The sequence below is a fragment of the Strongylocentrotus purpuratus genome, unplaced genomic scaffold, assembly GCF_000002235.5.
Source record: "Strongylocentrotus purpuratus isolate Spur 01 unplaced genomic scaffold, Spur_5.0 spur5_scaffold_10, whole genome shotgun sequence".
Classification (NCBI taxonomy): Eukaryota; Metazoa; Echinodermata; class Echinoidea; order Camarodonta; family Strongylocentrotidae; genus Strongylocentrotus; species Strongylocentrotus purpuratus.
Window position 1 is genome coordinate 1,109,434 of NW_022145595.1, and position 25,639 is coordinate 1,135,072.

The 25,639-nt window shown below is 39.3% G+C and overlaps 3 protein-coding genes across 5 annotated transcripts in view; 1 reads left to right on the forward strand and 2 right to left on the reverse strand.

The window, feature by feature from the left end:
• BMP1 (bone morphogenetic protein 1) overlaps nucleotides 1-10,625 on the reverse strand; it is a 42,723-nt gene extending 32,098 nt beyond the window's left edge. The window contains exons 1-2 of one of the 3 annotated variants that reach the window (XR_004062984.1): nucleotides 10,041-10,625; nucleotides 1,810-2,014 (exon numbers count right to left, since the gene is read on the reverse strand). Coding sequence is in view for 2 of the 3 variants with exons in the window: in XM_030979021.1 (XP_030834881.1) it covers nucleotides 1,810-1,927 (118 nt within the window). In the remaining variant the exon portion in view is untranslated. 3 annotated transcript variants of the gene reach the window in all.
• A 7,643-nt stretch (nucleotides 10,626-18,268) lies between these two features.
• LOC100887831 lies at nucleotides 18,269-21,485 on the forward strand. Its single transcript, XM_030979048.1, has 4 exons — nucleotides 18,269-18,523; nucleotides 19,689-19,860; nucleotides 20,227-20,375; nucleotides 20,842-21,485. Exons 1-4 carry the CDS (start codon nucleotides 18,514-18,516, stop codon nucleotides 21,018-21,020), a joined length of 510 nt encoding a protein of 169 aa, XP_030834908.1. The 5' UTR covers nucleotides 18,269-18,513; the 3' UTR covers nucleotides 21,021-21,485.
• Nucleotides 21,486-23,071: 1,586 nt separating this feature from the next.
• LOC115921548 lies at nucleotides 23,072-25,624 on the reverse strand. Its single transcript, XM_030979049.1, has 3 exons — nucleotides 25,009-25,624; nucleotides 24,008-24,241; nucleotides 23,072-23,524 (listed from the first exon to the last, which is right to left on the reverse strand). Exons 1-3 carry the CDS (start codon nucleotides 25,308-25,310, stop codon nucleotides 23,359-23,361), a joined length of 702 nt encoding a protein of 233 aa, XP_030834909.1. The 5' UTR covers nucleotides 25,311-25,624; the 3' UTR covers nucleotides 23,072-23,358.
• Between the last annotated feature and the right edge of the window lie 15 nt (nucleotides 25,625-25,639).

The window sequence follows — 25,639 nt, forward strand, 5'->3', positions numbered from 1 at the left end:
GAAGGAATGATACCAGAAATGCTCCACAGCCATGCATTACCAGTAACTGTCACTATTATCAAAAACAAAAAAACAAAATATGCATCATGAGCAATGTTTATAACAGTATGAAAAGTGCTTGCTAGCTGAATTTAGGAAGTGGAAAGTTTCTTACAATGTACAAGACACGACAGACCCCTGCGAAATGCCATATACGCCCACGCCTCTGTTGTAGACTACATTTATAACCGTTATTATTTTCTGCTTCTATTAAAACCAACCAAATAGCAGGCAGGGTGGACTTCACATTCAAGGTAAAACTCAATTATCATCCTTCCTTTAATTATACATGCAGGTGCATACGAGAGCTGGACAGAAAAAGATTCGCAGACAAATGTCATCGAGGCATGAAGACGAGATGACAAAAAAGTTCTGGATGTCGTCAAGTTGTCTTCCGGAGACTGTTCAATCGAAAAGATGTAATCCGTCTTGTCTTCCAGAGAGTTTCCTCAAGATATAAAGGGATCTTAAATAGCCATGTCGACTATTTTGTGATTACGTCATAATGTAGCTTATGCCCGTTTTGCCCGAAATCGGGATTTTCAAAATTCTCGTCACCCTCACCGCTTCTTACACCTATACATGTAAACAATAGATGCGTGTCTTCGTCATGAAGTCGACTTGACGCAACTATATCATAAACTCGTCTTTCTGATTCCTGTATATGTCAACACATACTCGATCTTCATTGCCTTTTCCTAGTAATAAGAAAGTCACTTAAAACATGTACTTGAGGGATCTTATCTCCTTGACTTATGGTCTGAAGGCAGAGTCTCGTCTAGTCCGAATAATTGGGAGGAGAAAAAATTCTGAAAAGCAACTCGACGAGTTTCAGGATCTCAAACTTCTTGTTCCAAAGAAGGACGACTTCACAAGATCACAGATTGTGTCTTAATTATGTTGACAAGTCATTGTAATGGCGTTGCTAATGGCACAATAGAGAATGAGAGAGAGAAAGTGGTAGAAGGGAAGGAATAGGAGGGGCGGACCGTACGAAGATGACATGCCCCCTACATCCCCTAATCGGTGGATTAGTAGATTCACATTTTTTTTACTGAGCAAGACCGTTGCATTCCCCATTAAACCAGCCCCCCCCCCCCCACCCCTCCTATGGTTGGGCACAGGCTACGCCATTCCAAGTCAATTGATCTCGAATCATTCTATCCAACAAACACTATCATTCGCTGGCACCCGTTATCTTTCTTATAATGCAGTTTGGCTAATTCCCCTCTTAATAATAATAATGATAATAATAATAGGCATTTCTATAGCGCCGTCTATCTAGAAATTCTATTCCGACGCGCATTTATTATTACCCCCGCTTTAGCCTAGCTGCCATTACAACGCTCTAGCATTTCAAGGAATGAATTCCTGCCAGGTACCAATTTACCTCACCTGGGTTGAGTGTGGCAAATGAAGATTAATGCCTTGCCAAAGGATATTAGTGCCGTATCGGGGATCGAACCACTTGACTACGACACTTCTGTGAAATAATCGAAGTTGAGCATTTTCATGACCAATTGTCATGATTGTGTAATACTTTGTCAAACATTTGGTACAGAACGACCCGAACCTGAAGAAATATTACCAGAGTCGGGCATACATCTGCCACTAAAGTGAAGACATACGCTACCCCAAAAGATTCATGCACAATGCACATTATGCAGTGGTAAAAGGCGATGATTCTTTGTCTGAACAGGGCTTTAGTTCCTCCGTATTTACATTCAAATTATGAATTAATGTGGTGTTATCAGGATGTATGTTACTTACAAGCTTTGCACGGACTTGAAACATCATCTGAAAGCGCTCTGGTCGTTTCTCCGATGAAAGTGGTTAGACTCAGTATAAAACCAAGTAATGAGACTGTCATATAATATAATAAATCCATGCTAACGACTGGTCTCCAAGTCTGGTTTGGACCGACTCCTCTCGCTCCCTCTCTTTCTCCTCGGCCTCACTGCTCTGCACCCTCGCACTGTAAGAGAAAGGAAGAGAAGGGGGGTGAATACCAAATAGAAAGTACTGGTAGTGTCAGAAGAAATTTGTTACTTAAAGAAGAAAATTAATCTTTAAATATTCTAATGTCATCACTATTTTATACGATTCTGAAATCAAAACTATTTTCTTTATCCTGTGCCCCGTTGCTTAAAACTTACAATAGATGGTAACTAGCATGGTAACATCACTCACCAGCCAATCAAATAAAGGTTTCCATGGAAGTTACCATTAATGGCAAAGTTACCTATGTACGTTTTATGCAACGGGGGTCCTGTTTTGATGAGCCAACATTTCATTGTGTGAGCACAGTTTGTCAAAAATTAAAACAAATAATCAAATGCCTTTAATTTGTGATGAAAATGCTGAAATCACAAGCGTGTATCGTTTGGAGAAGACGATGTAATGTGAAGTGAGCAGAAGAAGGTATATGGAGGAGAACAGAAAGAACCATGATACGAAAGATGTGTGGTGTGAAATAAAAAGAATACAAGGTAGCTCATGAAAAGTTTGGTTTAGGAAGAAACAGATGGGTCACTCATGACTGTGTTGAGAAGGGAAGATGATGAACCTGGAAAAAGAGTGTGGGATCTGGTAGTGGATGGCATATAAAAGGGTAAGGACGATTGAAGACTTCATGGAAAGCCATGGTGAAGAAAAAAGCAAAAATGTTGAATTAAATGCGAAGGATTGTCGAGACAAGAATAGTGGAGGGAGAGAGTGTCATCATGGCACGAAAGTCAGTAACTCCTCATGAGAGGGCAAAATGCTGACTTTAATAAATGGTGATGATGATGATGTTATATTTTACAGGTGCATTTAAAGAGACAGTAATCAACCCCCCCCCCCCACCCCCCCCCCCCCCCCTCCCAGCAGGGGGAAATGCAGTAAGTCCGGGGATCCCCGAAAATGTACAATGCCCTGTTGAAACTACTTTTTTTTTTAATGAACTGTACAGCATCAGTGTGTGCACAAGGGCATTCGACTGGGTTTGCCCTAATAGATGTCACTACAAACATGACAAAGAGAAAATGAGAATATTTAAAAATAATCACCCGCCGTTCTCATTAAAACAGGATGTGTGTGTGGTAATTGTACATTAGTTGGCCGTGTTAACACAACTTACACAAGTACCGGGTATGCAATATTATGCTTCGTTATTGCTTACTCAATAATTGATATACACTTCCTATTATGTGTCATTCTTATGTTACAATACACATTATACACTTTTATTATCTCTATCATACATGATGTGTCCTGTTCACAATAGGCCCCTCACACATGGTTAATACATTATCCATTACCCTTGGAATTGAATTTGAATGGGTGTAATTGAACTACACACACCATGACCTTGTGACGTCATCAATAAAATGAGGGTGGGGTCAAGTTCAACCCGAATGAAGTAACCGATTGAAATGGACACACAGTCATCACTGTTTCCAGGTTTCACTTCGCGTATGGAAACTAGAAAACAGAGATGTACGAGGTTCCTGTTTAAACACTAAAATGTACTTACAGTCAATTGTAAAGATTTGACATGTATTTTATGTCCAATTTCGCTGCAATCAATTACATCTTAAAGCCCCACTACACTACCTATAGCTACTTGCGCCCTCTATATAGCAAACAATGCCTAATCGGTGACCATGTCCATTGGTTCCCCGTTGTCCCCTTTTTCTTATGTTAATTATGAGCTGATTTGATGAGATAACCACCTGTCAGTGACCATGCAGGGTGGTCTAATCCCTCCTGGTCAAACTAGTGCAGATAGGCTTTAAAAGAGACAACATGTCTCTGATCTCACCATCCATTGTATCTATCTTTATTCTGTAACATGCAATGAATCGTAAATATTAACTGTAAAGTTACGATTGATTTGAGGAGATACGACCGATTTCGGGGATCGAGCTACCATATCTTTTTTTTGTTACAGGGTCCAGAAAATGTAGGAGAAATAAAGAGAGTGACTGTAGTTTCACAGTCATCTGAAGAAAATCGTTTAATACAACGCACTTACAATAAAAAATAATCTTTCCCCACAACATCGACAAAATCTGAGGAAATTTGTGTATCGTGTATATAACTAAAATTACGGATCGACCTTTTTAACGGTTACGTAACAAGATGGGAATAACATCGATCTACTCTCTAAAAATCTTCTAGTAAACTATGTCAGTATGAACACAGGATGATGTCACATGAAATAATATAGAAGAGAAATATAATAATAATAATATTTAATTTTTATATAGCGCTTAATACAAATGTCTCTAAGCGCTTTACAAATATTTACCCCGGTCATTGGATTCAGTGCTTGCCCGCACACACTATGTGCACAATCTCCGCTCCCTGGGTAGCATTCTAGCCGGGCGTTACTTGACGCTCACAAGCTGTTTGACCAACAATGACGGCCGCATCCTACCGGGTACCCATTTGACACCTGGGTGGAGAGTAGCAAGTGCAGGTTAATACCTTGCCAAAGGATATTAGTGCCGTGTCGGGATTCGAACCCTCGACCTTCGCATCTCCAGTTAAGCGCCTTAAACCAATATAAACTAAGAACTTAACAACGGTTCTCCGTCCGACGAACTTTTATATACTTTCGGGTCTGTACTCAGAGTCTGCTCAAACCGAGTATGTTTTAAAGGTTTACAATTATGTGGGGGCAGTGGGCAATACCCGGGGACGCAATGCCTAGCTTCATTTTCTTTGAAAATCTTGAGCGAAAATTACTCACTCGTCATAGAATTGGTTTGCCGGGGGGGGGGGGGGGCATTCGCCTTCCTTACCAGGATATACTACTGCTACTTATATAGCATGTAAGCCGAAGAGCTGTGGCCCTCGATTCATCTTCCGCATTAATCGTTATAAGCCCAATAAGGTACAAATTACTGTTTACACCAACAAATGCAAATTTATGGGGAGAGGGGGGGGGGGGGGGGGGGGGGGGGGACTAAACCCAGTCAAATGAATGAAAAAGTATGGCGAAATATTGCTGCCTAGACCGCTTTCTACGTCGTCGTTAAAATAATACCAATAACAATTGAAATGGAAATAACAGTATTATTATGGGACGGTGAAAATGAAAAAGAAAGAAGGGAGAAAGAAAGTATAGGGCTTGGAAGCTAACTTTTCCGGTCAAGATTTTTCATCGAACGGTTGTTATGCCACTGCCATTTTGGGAGTTCTTGGAATGCTAAGGAAAACAGGAGATGTTGATTCGTCTCGTCAGAGTCAACTCCCACTACAGCCAGCTGCTGAGATAGAAAGCCTGCCATTTCAAGGGTCACTGCAATACAAGAGTGCTGCAGCAGTTTCTTGTTGTCGATTCACAAGAAACAAGTGCTACCGCAGACAGGGACTCGTGCAAAGCATGCAAGCCAGAGAATCATTTCTTAAACATAAAAACTTGAGCCTTACAACACATGAGTCTGTTGTATATGGGCCTTTTTAGGGGAATATAGTGGTGTGGTGCCCCGCCCCCCCCCCCTCTTCGAAGCCCCCCCCCCCCCCCACATTAAAACATCCGGATCCTACTCACTGATAAGCAACTGCATCAGGGAATACAGGGGTGGACAGTGAAAACTACCACCTCTTGTGAAGATCGAAAAAGTGAAACTGTCCGCCCCTCCCGTTCGTGAACTATCCTTTTTGTTTTTTTACTACTTTCTCGATTAGGAGACTGACACACACACACACACACACACACTCATTCTCTCTCTCTCTCTCTCTCTCTCCCTCTCGTTCTCTCTCTCTCTCTCTCTCTCTCTCATTCTCTCTCTCATTCTCTCCCCTCTCCCCCTCCCGACACCTTTTATCCCTCCTAGGGCCGACCAAAGCTAACGCACATGAATCTACAAGGGAAGAATATAAAAATGTATGAATTTCCCCCACTGGGGCAGCGCTCTAAGCCTAGCTCGCAGGGTGACTAGAGTGTGAGGTTAAAATGTTAAGAGTTTCCTTGCTGAGATCGACGAGTATCCATGTGTTACGTAATAATAAAAAAGTAACCTGTCAAGAGGCCGTCCTTAAAACCATCATAAGTACAATTAGCACATGTTTAACTTCTTGGGCCTCATATTGCATAATTTGAAACATGACAGAATTAACAAGCGTTCTCATATGAGATGTCTACGCGAACCTAGACCTATTCTGACGGTTTCGAAAAACTGGCCCCTTGTTCTACTATTATGTCTTGTCAAACATTCCTAACTAACTTCACGAGTCCTACTTTTGATAAACCAATTCAACCAATAAAATTGTCAATTTGTCACCATTTGTATAAACTCATGAATTAAGAAACAATTGGACATCTTTGGACATTAAGGTAAGTGGTAACAAAACGTCTTTTCACAGCTTCAGCACTTTTTTTGGAGTGGAGAGGGGCAAAAAGGGCTTGATCATCAGAGCCCTTCCGATGAAAAATTGTGTCAGACAGACATTTTTTTCGAGACGGAAAATTAATGAGGTAGGAAATCTTATGATTTTACAAACCTATTTTATCATTGTGTTTAATTTGCCCAACACGAGGATTGGGTCCTAAAAGTTTTAAAACTGAGTAAAAAGCAACAGCTAGCAACGAAGTGGAAATCATTTCTTCAATAACCTGCAATATTGGGTCGCAACGCAATGTCCCAGGACTTCCTTCTTCATTTTCTTCGAAAATCAATAAATTCTAACTGAACTACGTGGTTGAGTTTTCTTTTAAATTGTGTTTTAGAACACGTAGCTACATACACACGTATTAAAAGGATTCAGCTGGCTTGGCAATGTTTTGACAGACGAGGGATAAACTGGTTTACCCGAGTTCCTAAACCATTTCCGTCTATGTTGGTCGTTCGCAATTTCAGGCCTTCCTGTATTACTTATGCAACTCTTGCTATGACCTTATCACAAAGAGAAAAATGAGGTTTTATAGAGGACACCAATATCAGAGTAATTATTGTTTTAGCGCTGTATCATTGTGCGATCACTTCAATTAGTTATATAATAACACTATACATTTTGTAAAGCGCAGTATGATTACAATGTTGTTGCTGCTATGTTAGATGAGATCAAAGATATTTCCATATTTCTCAGGATATGTCTATATTATTCAGACAACTTCAAAAGAAATGCTAGTTGAAATCCTGTGCCAATTTGGCAAGATTCATACGGGCACCTTATATTGTAGTGGTCAGATGTTAGAAGGTTTACAACTCTTCTATTACGCTCATTTGCCACTATGGAAACAAAATAACGTTCCAGTAGAATAATGAATAGTGGGTTTCTTTACTTTCTCACTCTTTTCATCAAGTAAGTCTACAATGTAGTCAACGAAATCTGATAAATCAGATATAGGCTTGCAAATATAAAATCTCTTTAGTTGTATCTTGTATTTATTTTTTTTGTAATCAATGAGACATATACATGTATAAAATACTGTTCATACATGTATACATCATTTACCTACATAAATCTATAAATCATAGATAAAGGATAGTTCAATAACTACATGTAATATCCTGGTTCTAAGTCAAAATGAATAATGAAGTAAGGGAGGAACGTTGGTCGTAATGTCCGTTGCACATGAGGCGCTATTTCGTTGACGTAGGAATGCGTCAACGACTGGTGCGGTCTTTGACTCATCTTCAGAGAATGTCTTCGTACAAACAAAAATTAAAGGAAAATGAAGGGAGCAAACATCATGCCTTGGACGTCCTATGCTGACTAAGCATAGATAATAACGCAATGGAAATGACGCTTCATCTGCATGTAACGGGCATTCAGGCCCGTTATAATTATTCGAGGCGTCATTAGGGACTTTTAGATTTGCACGTCGACATAGTGGACTACTATACGTGTGACGTCCTTTTAAGGCACTGGAAAAGGACGTCACACGTCGTAGCAGTCCACTTTGTCGATGAGCAAATCTAAAAGTCCCTATAAGCTTGACGTAGGACAGCGTCACGGACTGATGAAAGGCAATGTGAACATACAAAGATTGATTCCAAAATGAACAGTGCAATTGACTGCGTTGAACCGGCATATGTGTTAACTGCGTTAACTGTCTTAACATTCACAGGTAATACCGCAATCAAAATGATGCCTTGTATACAACGGGCATAAATGAGACGTTGTTTTGCTGACGGAGGATTGCGTCAGTGATTGGCATTGTCTTAGACGCACCATGTGAGGGTGATATCGTATGGAAAGTGAATACCAGTTGAACAAAGCAAACCTAGCATTGAATGACTGATAAACACTTGCAGTAAATTTATTTCAATGACGCCTTTAGCGTAGCTAATGGCGCAATCGGAATGACGTCTCGAGTGTAACGGGTATGTGAGGAATGAAAGACAGGAGAGCAAACGCCAAACTAATAACCTGTGAAAGAATGGGAGAGAGTGCAAAAAGTAGCACCTTTGCTTTTTCCTCTTTCAGACCAGATACAAAAAATGATTGATACTGCAATTCTCGCTTGCCGGGTAATGTGTTTACATGCCCCAGGCGATCTGGCAAGTTTTCATGACTTTTTAGTCACTTTGAAGTGCACTTTAGAGTGTCTGGTACCCTATGTGAGAATACTTAAGCCATACAGGCTTGGATCGGATGCTGCCACTGCCAACCTTTAGGAATTCTTTTACTAACTAAATGTGTACGCAATACTCCGCTGGATATTTTTTAAGTTATTATAATTTGGCAATATAATATGACCACGTTTTCTCCTTTATAATATAAAAATATACTTTTATAAGCTTACATTTCAAACGTTGTAGAACTATTAGTATACAAACAAATGTATACATGAAATGTATTCCATAAAACTCATTGTAAACCTATACATTCAAATCCTACCACAATAGGGTTAGGAACAGGATGCAGATAGATAAAATATATCGATCTCTTTGTCTTGTTTTAAGTTAGTTTGTATGTTCATCGAGGCTTTTCGTGGACTCTCTACCTTATCTTTAGTCTTTAGAGACATAAGATTTCACGGATAAGACTCTTTGGAAGTTGTCTACATCTGTGCAAGTCCAATGTATTTGGTAAGTTGCTGTCCCGTACGTCAGAAGGTATTGTTGAGTCCTAAACATATATATTATCATTAATTTCTTTTGATTCCATATTTGGTCTAATAAAGAGCTTGAGCAGGGCTATATCATTATATACATTTGACAACTAATTTAATAATACCCTTACCAGGTTTTGCTTCTTTTTTTTTTTAAATAGGCCTACCGATGTGAAAATTATTTGTCCCGATTCTTGTTTCTTGAGAATATGACGTATAGGCCTAACAAAGCTTGCCTCTAAAAGTATTTAACAAAGGCCCGTATTCAACCGGTGAACTTTTCATTCTTGAGTTATGAAAAACACAAAAACAACACATTCACAAGGGGAATGATTTCTTAAGTTTTAAAATACTAAATCTAAGTTGTGGTTTTTGCCGTACGGGACAATCGCTTGGAGTTGCCCATCTGCAGACCACAGTGAGTCTTGCCATCCAGTAATCCAGTAGTGTACATGTACACTAGATTTCAGACTCCATTCCAACTCTCTGGTTGACCCGTACCTACGATCAGAAACCCTAGCATTCATGACAGAAATAACTTACTTGCTGGGAACAGTGGGGTGCAATGTCTGGAAGATCGATTTTTTTTTAAAGAAAAAATAAATAAGAGTAAATGGAGCTTCCAGTCAACATAACGCACTATTTCCATTGATATCATGAACCAATTAAAAAAACGCCTTTTGAAAAGCTGCAATGACTCAATATCGTCGTACTTCTAAACTTAAAATTATTATTGACGTAATATAATTACATCGATCTACAAAGAAAGAAGTATAAACTTGCAAATGTTTTGGTACATGCTTTCACTCAGAGTTTTACATAATTATTATGGACCCTGTTGAATCTTGAATTATTTTTAGTTTTCGGTTTCTTATGACACAATCCATATCAAAATGTGATGACAGAGAGTTTGATAATTCTATCCATTCCTCGGTTCGAGTTTCCTCACCTGTGTTCGGGCAATATCAGGAAAGCTAAATGCGGTGAAAAGTTCCCAGGCCTCGGTTACAAGCTGCGTAGGCGAAGAACGTTCATCCACGGAGGTCAGTCAAGGAGCGATATTGAGATTTGTTGACATCATCAGTAAAAGAGCATCCAAGAAGAAGTCGTGACATTCACATCCAAATCTAAGGTTAAACTTCCAACTAAACGATACACCAGATTATATACAGCGAGACACCGAAATGAAGTGTACGCCGAAACTCTGCGAGAGAGCGTGTGACTATTTCCCAACTCGCTACACCACTACCAGCGGGTCTGTGTAACAAAGCAGTAGGGAGAGAGGGGGTTCTTCCACGCAATTCACTTTCGTTGAATCAGGCATACAGAGGTGAGCTAACAAAAAGCGCCCGTTGTATCCAATTCCTCTTAATTCCCAGTAGTTTCCAAGACGTTCAATAAGGTGGTAATTCCAGTAAAGCGTCGGTCCAATTTGGACTGACAAAAGACAACAGTGGGTTCTAAACGCCCTCGTCGATACAGGGATATCGATCTGTGTAATAGAATAGTCTGCACATTGTCCGCTGCTTGTTTGGAGCAGGCGAACAAAAGGAACGCAATCATACACAAACTTTTGGTCGAGAAAATTTGTGCGTTGAGTTTTTCGGCTGCTGGTTTCCGCGTACCTTGTCAACTCACATCCCGCCCGGTGTTCCGCAATATTATTATCATAGTCTACATCAAAAAGACTCCTTTATAAAAGTGTTTTTATCAGAATTTGAAATAGAGTTTTGCTCATTATTGGGGACATTGGCAAACTCCACGCTTTAACTGATTAAGATATTACCACTAGGGTTAATATCAGAAACTTTAAAACTTCATAAGTCGAGTTACAGAGGATCAGAGGAAGTTTTAGAAAGAGATGGAAAAGAAGAATACCTCAGAAAGCGATCAATAAAGTTATAAATGAAATCATGATTAAAGCCTACTTGTCATGAGAAAAACTATGAATAGGGAAAAAAGAACAGCTGATGTATCCAGGATTACAATTATCAACCCGGACCCTCTCCCCAAACAATGACCTACTCCTTGCATCCGGACAACTATCTCCCGGTGTAACAACTACAATCTAGGGTAATTACTTCCTGGTCAACGACTCCTTTAAACTAAAATATAATCCCAAACAATTATCAAAGGGATGATAAACTAAGGGGTATTATAATAATGATAAGAATAAGAATATTACACCGTTCTTGTATAGCGCATATCACATTTTGATATAATGTCAACAAAATATGCACATCCGAAGAAGTTTGAATATTATTATTATTACCTTGGCTTTAGCTCTGGCAGCCGTATTCAGCGCACAGTGCAAATCCTGCCAGGTACCTGGAGTGGCAAATGTGGATTAATGTCATTCCAGAAGACGTGAGTGTCGGGCTGGGATTCGAACCCTGGCCTCAACCCTTGGATTAAGAGTCAAGTGAATGGACCACTATATACACAAGGACCTCCTTCGTAGTAGGCCCATGATATACCCAGGGGCGGATCCAGCCGGCGGCAGAGGAGGGGGCCCAATTCGTGAGAAAATATTTAACGGCGAAACAGTCGGCCGGTGAATAATTTTGCCCCCCCCCCCCCGGACCCTTGAGCACCAGGGGAGGGGGCCCGTCTTCAATTAAAGGTAAAATTTACGTTTTTACCTGTTTTTTCCAGGGGAGGGGCCGGGCCCCTGTGCCCCCTCCCTGGATCCGCCACTGGATATACCACACCTCGCGATCCGGGGGCGAAAGTTTGAACGAAATTTAACCAAATTTAGCTGTTGGGATTTCTGAAATTATCATATTTCCCCAAAACGTTTTTTGTTATCGACACAGCAGTGAAACGATCCTATGGATCTTGCTCCAAGGCCTCCAGAAAAAAATTATTCTATATATATTTTAGTTATAAATGACACTCTAGTCATTTCATTTAGTTAATACTGGAGAGTGCTGTTGTCCATTACAACATTACAGTGACATTCCAGATTCCGTAAATTTGAAACGCCGGTATAAAAGTGATTACACTTTTGTCAAATTCATTGATTCTTGTTGCTCATGTCCAATATCGTTAACCAATCCGCTGATTTGATTTCTTAACCTTTCATTAGAGCAACTTGCTAATAAGGTGGGAATTGCCTGTCAAATTTAATTTTGTCTGTCTGACCGAAACTACATTCTCAAATAAAATACATGATTGTAGATCAAGCGAACAGCTGTATTTATACTTGTCTGATGTACAGCTGCACAAAAAGAGAAAATTATGGGCTGCTAAATGCAATGTGCTATTTGAATGTTATGGAACGTGATAATATTCCCACAAACAATAAAAAGGAAGCATTTCTTCGAGTGTCAAAATGACCTTGTTTCTTGTCATAGCCATGTTTATTTAGGTGGTAAAATTGTTGCTAATTTTCCCATGCAAAGGTGGATATTAAATATTGTTTAGATTTCTTCCTTACATTGGTAACTATATACACACATTAATAATCGAATGAACTGCTTCTCAATATGTCTTCTTTTTTTTTTTTTAAAGAAAGAGATTTTTTTTTTTTAATTTGTCATTTTCCTAGTTTTAGGTTAAACTTGTCATTTATGTGTACTTTCCTCGATTGTTTTATTCCTTCTCTCCTTCACTCCTCTACAAATCTTCTTTTCGCTCATCCGGCTCACCCTCCCGCGATTATTTCAATATAATACGTATCTTAATTTGCCTATCAGGTTTGGGTTAGATTCATGATGATCATCATCATCGTCATTATCAGCATCATAATGATGTTAATCTTTACTTTGATTGTCGATGCTCTGATCCTCTTACTTTCTTCTCTTTTCTGCCTTTTCTTCCTCCACCTTCTTTATATATTTTCCTCCTCTCCAATCTCTTCTTCAATCCTTGTTGTCCTCATCTTTCCCATCTTTCTTCTCCTTCTCCCTCGCCTCCTCTTCCCCTCTTTCTACCCTCTTACTTCACCCTTATCCTCCTCCTTCTTCCTTTCCTCCTCCATTCCAACCTCCTCCTCCTCGTCGACTTATAAGTTACACTCTAAAAACTGAAATGTTAAATCACCATTAAGGCCGAGGAGGGACCACTCTTTCAAAATGGTAGATTAACACTTTTAACATGCTGGATCCAACATCATAAAGGTTGAATCTAGCAGGTTAAAAGAAACAATCTGACATTTTGAAAGAGTGGTCACTCCTCGGCCTTAATGGTGATTTAACATTTCAGTTTTAAGAGTGTGCCCTCTAACTTCACCCCATCCTCCTCCTCCATTCCAACCTCCTCCTCGTCGAAGTATACGTTACCTTTCTAATTCTTCTGTTTCCTCCTCCTCTTCCTCCTCTTCCCCTCCTCCTTCTCTCTTCCTCAAACCAATCCTCCTCCTCTCCATCACAATTTATCGGGAATTCTGAAATAGTAAAAATACTCACTAAACATCTGGAGTTGGTTAGTTTTATGATGGCGCTGTTCAGTTATCTTCATATTTGAAATTGAATTCCAAGAACGCAATTTGTCTCTATGTCAGATACAATATGCAATCGATCTTGCATTACTGTAACACCACAACACGCCAATCATTATAATTTCTCCTTTACAATACTATATTACATTCTTTATACAGTAGGCTTGCGGTTGCACCATGTGAGAGAGGGAGGATTGGAGAGTCCTGAAAAGAACTCTCGGTAATCTTTCTTACAGTAGTCCTGAAAAAGACTGTTGGTGTAGTCTTGAAACAGACTGTTGGTTATCTTTCTGAGCTTATAGTTCTAAGGAGAACTAAAGCGCCCGCAAGCCTATACTGTATATTTACATCACCATGCAAGCCGATACTAGTCTTAATAAGCAGCATCTATTACATTCTTTGTTACGTCATTTTGCCAATAAAATCAGCGCATGCGCAGTTAATTACCTCGCCCAGCGCGCGCGTCTCTTAATGGACAAAAGTTTTGTGACGTCATGCCAGCGTTGCGACACAACCATTACATTTCAAATCGTGTATTGATGATAAACATTATTCCGCAGGGCATGGGTTGTGATTGAGGTGCATCGTCTTGTATCCTTACGAATCTCTTCGATTTGCGACAAACTTTCTTTATGGATAGCTCAAATATCATGTAAAATATTTGTTTTTACTTTTATTTTCTATAAAAAGTGCTCCACTATGTAATTGCAGTCGAGTAAGCATGATTAGAATTCTATTCTTATTATTTTCTTCAAGGCTTTTGAATTCATGAGATCATTTTCACTAGACATCACTATACTAGCATAAATCAGAAGTGATATATCTGCAGTGTGCATTGTTTGTAGATAGTCAGGTATGTTTAATTGTTTTCTCAAAGGTACTATCTCCCATTTGCAGGCCAAAAAGATGAAAAGGTCAAATTCCAACGGCATTTGAAAGATAATTACTAATTTAGAACTTCCCTAACACATGTGGGGCTTGAAAATGTCTTCAAGTGGGAAAATAACGACTATTAGTTGTCAAATCGACTTAGGAGCTATAGAGCCAATAAGTAATAGTCTTGATTGTCATACCATTGTACGGAATGGCCATACGTTTTATGCTGCGCAAAGATTCAATCAGTTTAATTTTGGCCATCTCAAGAAGTGAGTAATATTGATGTAGACAAATTCTCATGTACCCTTTACAGCTCATTTTATGTATGTTATTACCACAGAAGAAAAAAGCCAGTCAGTCACTCAATGTGTCTGACAGTAAAGTCTAGCAAGTAAATGGGTTTCCTTGCATAATTTGAATATTAGGACACTTCTAACGTTTAAATTTCACAGATAAGACATAGGTGACATAGTCTAGACCTAGATAGTTTATTCCTCAGCACTACATCCTGACTTATGGATCCTGCTGAGTATCGTCGTAGAAGTAGAAGTAGAAGTTCATAATTCCTGCAAAGTTCTACATAACTTGAGGTTGGCTGCAAAAGGGACATAGTACCTTTAAGTGTTGTAGGAAATATATTTCTCTTCTTTAATTATATTACTGTATATCTCTTATTTATTATTCTATTTCATATTTCATTATTGTATTATATTTTCATATATTTATCTATCTTTTATATTACAAATATCTATTCATATATTCGCTATGTTTCAGTTTTTCGTTTCATTAGTCACTATTCTACAAGTAAATGGTAATAATAACAGCACATCATAGATTTGTCTGCATAGACCTTAAGAAAGTGATTAGGCCTAGAATTTCCGCGTTATATACTTTTGAAAAGCTTCAAAAGAGATTTTTTTTAATTCCCGTATTCATAATTTAATTCTATTTATCTTGAATTGATAACTGTTATTGATACTATGTACAGTTTTTATGAGTTTATATAAAAACTGTTATTAAATTTTTTTTCTTCAGACGTTCAAGTATTCGTGACCGTGTTGACTATACACCTGCTTTCAGTGACGTCATCTCTCATGGAGAGATCGAGAATGTAAGAAGGTTTTGAATGTCTTTGAATTTGAAATGTTATTCATTCGACAAGCTTTATGTTATGTAAGCAGCAACATAATGACATTTTAGTAATTATATTAGTATAATCGCATCAAGCATAGAATTTAAGACACACTAGTCAGGTAAATCAAAACAAACACAATAGTAGGCTTATCGCATTCGAATGGCCACAGTATTTCCTATGAAATGCTTTTACTTTGTGTTTGGCATTTTTTTTTCACCCCTGCTTAACTTTTAAATGCAAATGTGCCTTTTTGTTGTAAGTTTGTTCTGTTTTACTTAAAGTGATTTTCTCTTCTTTTGTTTTATTTTGAAGGCCAATGAAGGCTGTTGCATTAACCTCGGCAAGGTAGTCCAACAACCTCTCAACATCCAGAACATCTTCTCCACATCAGCACAGCAAAGAGAGGGACAGGATGACTGCGCATCCCATCTCCTGGTTCAATCTTGTGACTTGACCGTGACTCCCTGCCATGCCAAGACTAGGCCATCCGACCTGCAAGAAGAATGGTGCACAGCTGTGTCTCAGACGTACGATGACGTAGCCGGGCATCGTCTTCTCAAGCCAAGGGACTTCACCATTCTCTTGGGACCGGATACAAATTCCTTGGTGGTTTCCTTGGTGGTTTCTCATATGTCAGCTCATACCAATGTCAATCGAGTGTGCCTTATAAAACCATGTGAATTGAAACAAATGAGAAAGAGTGACTATTCGTCAAAGAGCTGCAGCCCAGATAGAAGCAGATTCCGAAACTCCTCTCAAGTAATTAAAACGAACAGTCTCAATCGAGTGTCACTTCTCCGACCGTGCAACTTTGGTCACAGCAGATCTCAGATCTCTTCGTCTTCAAAGACGTCTGTGGTACAAGAGACAAGTCGCAACCAAGTCAGACTTCTCAGACCAAGTGACATCACCACGAGCATCTCCAAGAACTCGACCTCTTCCCCAGATGTTGGTCATGACAGGTTCTCGACATTTTCTCTGATCAAGGTTACCAGTATGGCTCTTTTCCGACCATGTGATATCACAACATCTTGCTCCGGAAACGCCTCCTCTGTGCTCTCTGCAGTCTTTCCCCAGACGACCATTCCTCTGGCACGACAGTTGCATCTGGTTAGACCAAATGACCTCACCGAGTCTTCAAGCAATTATCATGATGTCACCACCTACTCGTCGAGGCGATCCGAGATCTCACCTCCAACGGTGTCGCACTTCTCGGCTCCTCCCCTTTTCTGGACAACCTGTGGCAGTTAAGGTCCTTTTTCTCCCTAAGGATTACGCCAAGCGGTACGCATTCTTGCTGTCGATTCAAGAAGGAAGTACACTTCCAGTACTCAGAAGATCAAGATACATTAATCTTGATCTAAGGAGACACGAACGAACGAACGAAGAAACTTGTAAGCTATATTCACCTAATTTCCCCCAATTCTACGCGTGCTTCAGGCTTGATGCGGATAGGGTAGGACTCTATGGCCATGTAGTTTGTGAGTGGTGGTGTCACCGGAAAGAGCACCACGCCTCTGGAAGTCAACTCACTGTTTATCAAATGTCGTTGAATGCTGTGGACATTGTCAAAGAACTTCGAGTTTTGCATGACAAGGGTATATTCTCATCAACGACCTAAAAATGATAAGATCCTGATAAGGAAAGAATTCGACCTATGGCGAGGGGTGCTGATAGATCTTGGACATGCCGGTGCACTATTCTTCAATCTATCAGGTACCACTTTACCTACCGAGAGAAGCAAGAGTATCTGGTCATTGGACCGTATCAACACATCGCTCCTAAACTTGCACTGAGCAATCAACCGGTTACACTGATCGCCAATGATATCTTCCAAGTCGGAGCTATCTTCATAGGGCTTTGGGTACAGAGCACAATTTTTTTTTTTTTTTTTTTTTGCTCCCGAAAATTTGAAAACCGCGCCGGCCAAAAATTCGTTCAGTGGGGGGGGGGGGGGGGGGGGGGGGGGGGGGGGGGGGGGGGGGGGGGGGGGGGGGGTAGTGAGCACATTTTTTTTTTTTTTTTATCCTCAAAAAAATTTCGATTTGCACCCCCCTTGAGCGCCAGGGGGGGGGCCCAACCCCCAAAAAAGGTAAAAATCACGTGATTTTACATGATTTTTTTTCTCAAGGGGGGGGGGGGGGTTAATTCTGAAAGAGGAAGCTAATTGGAAGGGAATGGCTTTCAAATAGGTAATCCACCCTCCCATTGTGGATCCGCCCAATCAATCAAATTCAGGGGTGGCAGACATCTTCAGCGCAGATGGGGGGGGGGGGGGGGCTCGTTAATAAGATAAACAACATTTGGGGGAGGGACGAGGAAAAAAGAAAGGGAGAAAGAAGAGGACATTGGATTTTTTTATTCATTTAGTTTGTTCAAAGAATATTTTCCTTTGATAATTAAGCTTTGAAATTGTCTACTGTCTACAAAATTATGTCTAAAGAACGAGTCGTTGCAGACTAGGTTACTCTATTTGAGAAGGAAAAAAAATCTTTGATTTAATCGAGAAGTTATGGGAGCTCTCTCTAGGAGCCCTCAACCTACATTATCTAGCTAGGCAAGCTAGCTATGATCAAGTGTAGCCAACGTAAATGTAAATGTAAATGTAAATGCCTCCCCTACATTTTTTTCACCTGAAGTGTCTCTGATTCAGGTTAGTGTCCCTTCGTCGACCGCCAGCTAGTGGCCACATTATGTTAAAGACCTTGACCGGAGCAGAGCATTATATAGACAAATTATATACCTACGGACTCGTGAATATTTACTGAATATGAAAATGCAAACTTCTCGAGATTCCACGGCCTCTGAAAGAAGTATTTAGCATCCGAACCCCAGGATTCACGGATTTGAGAGGGGCACCCCGGAGATTAGTTTCGGCTGCGCTAGCCAGTGGCCGTTTCTACCCGTTTCTGATGACGTCATATCGTGTAGGTTATTTGGCCACTCGGTATATAGCAGCTGGTTCTTCGCATGGTGGTCGGTATGTGAAGTTTTCTTCTCTCTTTTTTTGTTGTTGTAAATATCAATGTCGAAGCTGTATTTGGACATTTTACGATTAGAATGTTGACATTTTATATCTGTATTAATTTCACGCTACGTAATATGGAATATCGACCCCAAATTTCCACTAAATTAGATTGAAACGAATCATTTGCCCGCGCTGCTGGCTGCCTGCCTCGGTCTGCGATTGCACAACTTTCAGCAATCTATCGCTGAGCCTCGCGAGAGCACTCGGCCCGCGGCCGGCCCGGCCTGACTTGCCGCGCCGTGTCATGCTGGTGGTCGTGGAATATTTCTCGAACAAAACTAAGTTTCGCTCGCTTTTATCGCACAGATAGCCTTTCCTTTTGCATGGTTTACCAGCATTAAATCAAAGAATTATTTAGATCTACATTGTTTTATTGTCTAGAATATAGTCTGTAAACAATGAAAAATAAGAAGAAGATGAAATGGAGATTTTGAAGAAGAATTGGGCCTAAAAAAAAAGAAAAAGAAAACTAGGTAGTTGGTAGAATCTAGGCCTTGGACTCGTGCCGCCCAGTGGCAGTGCACTGCAGTACAGTGAAGCCAGGAACTAAATTATTTTGAATTGATGTCAGAAATCACATGGGTGCCTCTTCTTGATACTTTCTCGTGATGAAAACACTGTTTTTATTCAAATCAAAATGGTCTAGATCTAGTGTTGTTGCCAGGGATGATTATTAAAACAAAATCATCGGTCATTTGTTGTTGACTTTGCTTCTTTTTTTTTTATCCGACTACAGATTAACTTTGCTTTTTTTTTTTCTATGAAACTAGCCTCAAGTTGTTCTTTTTGTTTGGATGTGGGTAAAATCCTTATTTATATGCATACGGTGTACATTTTTCACCCTCATTTACTTTGAAGATGTTTGTCAAAATGCGAGCAAAATATTTACATTTATTTTAATAATGTACATTGAAGTTCAATTTAGTTCAATTTTGATCATGACATTCATATTTTTTTTGGTGCAATTTTCTAAATGATTAATATTCATTGTGGAATGAAAAAATAGTTTTGGCGAAGGGATGAGATGCTTGGAAATGCCGAGATCATGATTGCTAACTATTTAAATGAACTCTCCTTCACCTTTACCGCATATATTATATTCCCAATCTTATTACAGGTACAAAGGTGTACGACAAGCTTCGAGAGGAATGGCTGAGGACCAGACTGGTGAACGACATTGGGATGATGTCCCCACATGCCCAAACCAGCAAGGTTGAATCATTCCACAACATCCTCCTTCACTTTTGCCCCAAGTTGCTTGTATACTCATATCAAGGGATGAAGTGCAGGTAAATTAGGCAATTAATTCATCAACATTATGCTCCCCTAATATAAATTTAACAAGAACGTCACAGAGGGCAGTGTTGTTTCTTCTTCTTCTTCTTTTGAATTTGATTTTATTGGTTTTATGTTTTAAAGTTATTATTTTCTTTTTGTTTTAGCCAGGTTCTTTCTATTTCATATTTTGTTGGTTTTTTTTTATTTTTTTTAATTTATTATTTGTAACACATGCTTTTTACACTAACTCTTGCCTTCACTTATTGGAGAGTAGGTAACGAGTTTATGATGATAGACATTACATTACCAAAAAGATAAAATCAACTGTCACAAGTATGTTATTCATGTGACCTTTATTTTAACTTCACTCTTTTCAGATTATATTTGGCTGTCCTACATTGGAACGAAAATTGTGATAGAGCCCAGGCTGTTGATGCCGAAGGGAACCCAGTGTACAGGTTGAAGTATCCACGCTCGAAGGAAGGAGGCCACACAGTGGAGAGAGTGCTGACAGCTGGCACATGTGGTAAGTAGCCACATGTCTAGTGAATGATATCAATATTCAACAAAAGAGCTCAATTATATATAGAAATCTTTTATTACTTCATGATCAATAGAATTCAAATTAGTAGATTCTTGTGGCCTATATGCCCTTAATTTAATCTGTTGATTAAATTGATAATTATAAACATGTATTGGGTTACTTTCTGCAAATGTGTAATATTGAATAGCAAGCAGAAACAGGCATATATGTCAGTCCCCAAGTCAGTGAACTACCTATTCAGCAAAGAACATGTGCATGCCATTGGTATTTGATTGGTCATCCACCTACAAATAGTGTGTAAAATTAGGTAATTCAATATTTGTGAGAAAAAGAGTTTTCTCTTCTTATGTTCTTATTTTTCTCTTTTCCTTTTTTCCTCTTATCAAAATGTTTTTTTAACACCGTATAGATGAATTTTCAAGGTATAGTTTTGGATTTTATCTTGTAGGTTATGTGAAAGCCCTGATGAGAGTTGTCGTAGAACTGGTGGAAAACAGGGAGCAGCTCAGAGACAACATGGAGGAGCTACAGCCTCAACCAGCACGGAGTGCCTCTCATCATCACCCCGACAATGGAGAAGCCGTGCAAGCTTTTGAACAACATCATCGCTTTGGCGATAGAAACTAGTTCTTTTGGTGATAGAAACTATGATGAATGTGTCAGCTACCTGAACATTAACCACTGATTGTTTTATTTCAGTACAATACATGTTTTTCATAGACCCTAAATTATGTTTATGCCAGTATAATTATGGAGAGTAACATGGAAGTACTCTATGCAAGTGAGTAGTGGATTCCGATTCTATGTGAGTGTAAAGCACTAGAAACTTGTCTGTAAGCTTGTACATACTTACACAAGCCAAAGTCCATGGTACACATCAATAGTCATTGGTTTTAATAGGTAAAATACTTATTAAATTTGTAAAACTTACATTTTTAGTTCAATTAAAAACAATTTCTGAAGCATATGCACTAGATTTTCATAAACACTAAGTAAATCACTGTTGATCATGAATTTGGCACCAAATATAATCTGATTTTTCTCACAGTCCTTCATCTTGGCCAATGCTTTTTGCTTCTTATTTGCAAAAAATAAAAAAAAATAAAAAAATGCATTTTTTTTTCTTCATCTAAACTGTTCTTATTCAAGAACCATTTGATGTATTGCACCAGATATGACTTTATTTTTTGTTTTTGATTTTTTCCCTTTTCTGCCGAGGTGAATTGTGTTATTCATTTTCAAAGTTAGTAGTTTTAAAGATCATGCCATATTATCACAGAAGAGGAAACATTGTTATGATACTTCATCGCATCCATACTTTTTTTCCTAACAGCGGTTTCCTGTTTGTCCTAAAACCTGGTTATAAAAGATTGAAAAATAATCATCCTTGCAGATATAATAAAAATAGTCATCTATCCTGTAAACTTTACATAAAATAAGGATGAATGTAATGTACATGTTGCATCAAAGTTTTTGTTCCAATGGTGCATCATTTTGAAATATATTGCACAAACGGAGAAGAAAATGATTGGGGGGAAAAAACCGTCAATGGGATGTTCTGAGAATATTTTGAGCAAAGGTAAACAAAAATTCATCTAAAGGAACACAAATCTTGTTTGTTTATTTCTATTATAGGTGTCTTGTAGGAAGTTTCATAATTTAAAGATGGAAATTGCTGTGAAAATGAGAGTGAGATAGAGAATGTGAAGGAAGAAGAGGGATAAAGATAGATACCAATAGGGATAGAGTGAGAGATGTGAATGTGATGGATGGAAGAGGAGAAAGAGAGATTGTGAAAGAGTGAGAGATGGGAATGTGATGGATGGAAGAGGAGAAAGAGAGATTGTGAAAGAGTGAGAGATGGGAATGTGGAGGGTGGAGGAGGAAAAGAGAGGCAGAGGGAGAGAGTGAGAGATGGGAATGTGGAGGAAGAGAAGGAGGGACAGAGTGAGAGATGGGAATGTGGAGGGTGGAAGAGGAGAAAGAGAGATTGTGAAAGAGTGAGAGATGGGAATGTGGAGGGTGGAGGAGGAAAAGAGAGGCAGAGGGAGAGAGTGAGAGATGGGAATGTGGAGGAAGAGAAGGAGGGACAGAGTGAGAGATGGGAATGTGGAGGGTGGAAGAGGAGACGGAGGGACAGAGTGAGAGATAGGAATGTGAAGGGTGGAAGAGGAGAAGGAGGGACAGAGTGAGAGATAGGAATGTGGAGGAGGAGAAAGAGAGGAGGGACAGAGTGAGAGATGGAAATATGGAAGAGGAAACAGAGAGAGGAAGTGGGATAGAGAGATGGGAATGTGGAGGGTGGAAGAGGAGAAAGAGAGAGGAAGAGGGACAGAGTGGGAGATAGGGTTAAGGTTTATCCTTTTTGGGAGGATAGATTTGATGCAAAATAAAGGATTTCCTGGATTTATTACGATGCTTACCATTTATCACACATTTGAAATTTCGTCAACCGCAATTCCCTTCTCATTATTCCTCTGTCTATCTTTGTTGTGTCCATGCTGTTATTTCTCTTTCTCTCAATTTCGTTTTCTCTTTCAATTTCATTTTCTCTTTCTCTCCCCTTTTCTGACTCGGCAGGTTGACTGTATATGAAATGCTCAAATTATTAAAACAAATTACATTGCAGGGTGTATAACAAAAGAGAAGGAACAAGGCATGTTGTTTTTTTTTTTGTGTTTTTTTGTTGCTTGTTTATATAGATTTCAACATTCTTCCTCATAAGAAATCGTTGCTTGATCACAGTTTTGCAAAAGTTCGAATATCAGCTCTTGGAAATTAGAATCAAATGTCGAGATCAAAGTTCATAGCAACCATACCATCATGAGAAGTTCAAACAATAGTATTTGTGATGAATATGAAGATGAAAGCCGATGATCACAAATAACGTACAGAAGATGGCTGACAATCACATAGAAGATGACAGTCATTCAAAGTTCGCAAGACAATAGTTGATGTTACATCCTCATCTCAACCGACGCAGGATGGTCCCTTTGTACTGACCACGTCCATCAGGATACGCTTCCATTATTGAGGCATGGACACATGCTGGCAGTTGCACCCTGATGTCCTTCCCGAGCCAGCCCCAACACCATCTCACGACTTTCCTGTAGGCCACATACCTGTATTTTCTGTAAAATAAAAAGCAATAAAAAAATTTCATTATTTTTCTTAGGATAGATGATTTGATGTCAAAATATTAATTCTTTATTAATTAATTCAGGAAAATAAAAATGATTAAAAAAAACTAAAATGACCAAAGGTTAGTCATTGTTTGTCAGGCGGTGGGGGGCAACATTCAAAATCGCATATAAAGTTTGTGTTTCATAACTACAGATTATTGGGGGGGGGGGGGGGGGTAACATGCTAAAACTCACAAATCGGTGGTCATTCTTGCCTATTTGTATACATTTCCTGAAAAAGTGCCCCGAAGCACCTGCAGATAAGGCAGCTAGTACACCAGTGGTCACCAGGCAAGAATTTTGGTCAAAACTAGTAATTCATCTTGCGGTGACTCAATTCGTTTTGAAAAGTTTCACCCGATAAACTTTCAAAATCAATCCATTTATTTTTTTGCCCTTGCCAAAATGATGAAAAGGAGAAACATAACTTACTCATTGTTCCTGTCCCCAAATGCTTTGGCTGCTCGGCGCCACCTATCTGTGTACTCCATCCATCCGATGTACAATGTTGTCGCATTTAGGATTGCCGGCTCAAACTCCTCAGAATCCACCAGACAACTTAAACCCTGTCGATCAGCCTCTGCCTTGACCTCTGCAATTTCCTGACAACAGACACAATCACCTTCATTGAAAGATGGAGGCACATGACATCTTCCACATGTACACCTTGAAATACAGAAAGATTCAAACAAAAATCAATACACCTACTATAATTTTATAAATATTTTATTACAGCTTCCTGATAAATATAAAAATGACATCGTTCTCGTAGTCGTAGTATGGTAAGAGTGCCCAAGGCAGTGCCTATGTCTGCGCACCCACGTAAATGCGCGATATTTATAAAACAAAACATCAAACTGACACCAATTTTCAATCTTAACCTCAACAATTCATTTAGATACCAAAATTTGTGAAAATAATTGGGAAGATTAAAAATGAGTTTTAGCAAGTTTCATTTGCCACCCTGAAAATTTCAATCATTGTCAAAAAAGAAAAGTCTGAACAGGGGGTTGTCCCTGGTATGAAACTTCACTGTGCTTGATTGAATTGCGTGCAAAATAGTGAGTGCGCAGACATGGGCACTTTTCAGTTTTGCTACACAAAATGACGAGCCCGTCTGAAATTCGTTAAAAAAAATTGTTATTGTGAATAATTTGTCGAGTTTTTTTGTTTCAGTAAAAATCATTAGAATATGAAGAACGGAATAACAATGATGATTCTAAAAATAATATCTTACTGTGTAATGAAATCGAGGTCGAATTTTAGGTGCGCAGACATAGATCTAGAGAATCATTCTAACAAGTTAACTTTAGAATTAGACATGCCATTTTTATGACCGAGTCTAGAGATCTACGGTATTTGATTTCAATTTTTGGGGGGAATAAATATTTAGAATGCACAACAAATTCAATAAGCTTATAAGTCTTAATTACCAATCCTCGACATTTTCATAAAGCCGATTTGCGTTGTTGGCCCTTCCAGCATCGCCAACATTTTGCCCAGGTTCACCACGAGGTAAAGGCTCATACTCCCACTCGACGATACGCCCGTGTTCTCCGGCGTCTGCATCACTTGCATCGCTGTCGGTATCACTGCTGCTGCCACTGTCCGGACTGTCACTACTACCACTGACACTGTCATTTTCACCGCTTTCCCCGCAACTGCCATCCTCCTCACACTCAAATTCCATAACTAAATCATCTTGTGCATCTGGCCTGACGACTGGGGTAGCCATTCTCTTTAGAAAGACTTCTCAAAACTTCTCAAACTTCAATCGATAAAAAGCAGAAAGGATTCACGGTACGCAAAATCAATGTAGATCTCGAACATCGCGCGGCGAAGAATTATAGCAAACAATTCGAGTCTACACGAAATGACGTCACCCAAGTCCGTGCGGCGCGGGGGCTCTTGACCGAGGCGAATTTGGGAGGGGGCGGCAGTTGTACTGTAATTTTCATTTTTCTCAGTAATGAAAGGGTATTTAATTTTTTCTTTCTTGTATTTGTATTTTGTGTTTCATTAGCCGTCTGTGGATGTATGGTTGTGTACGCTCCGGTCAAGGTC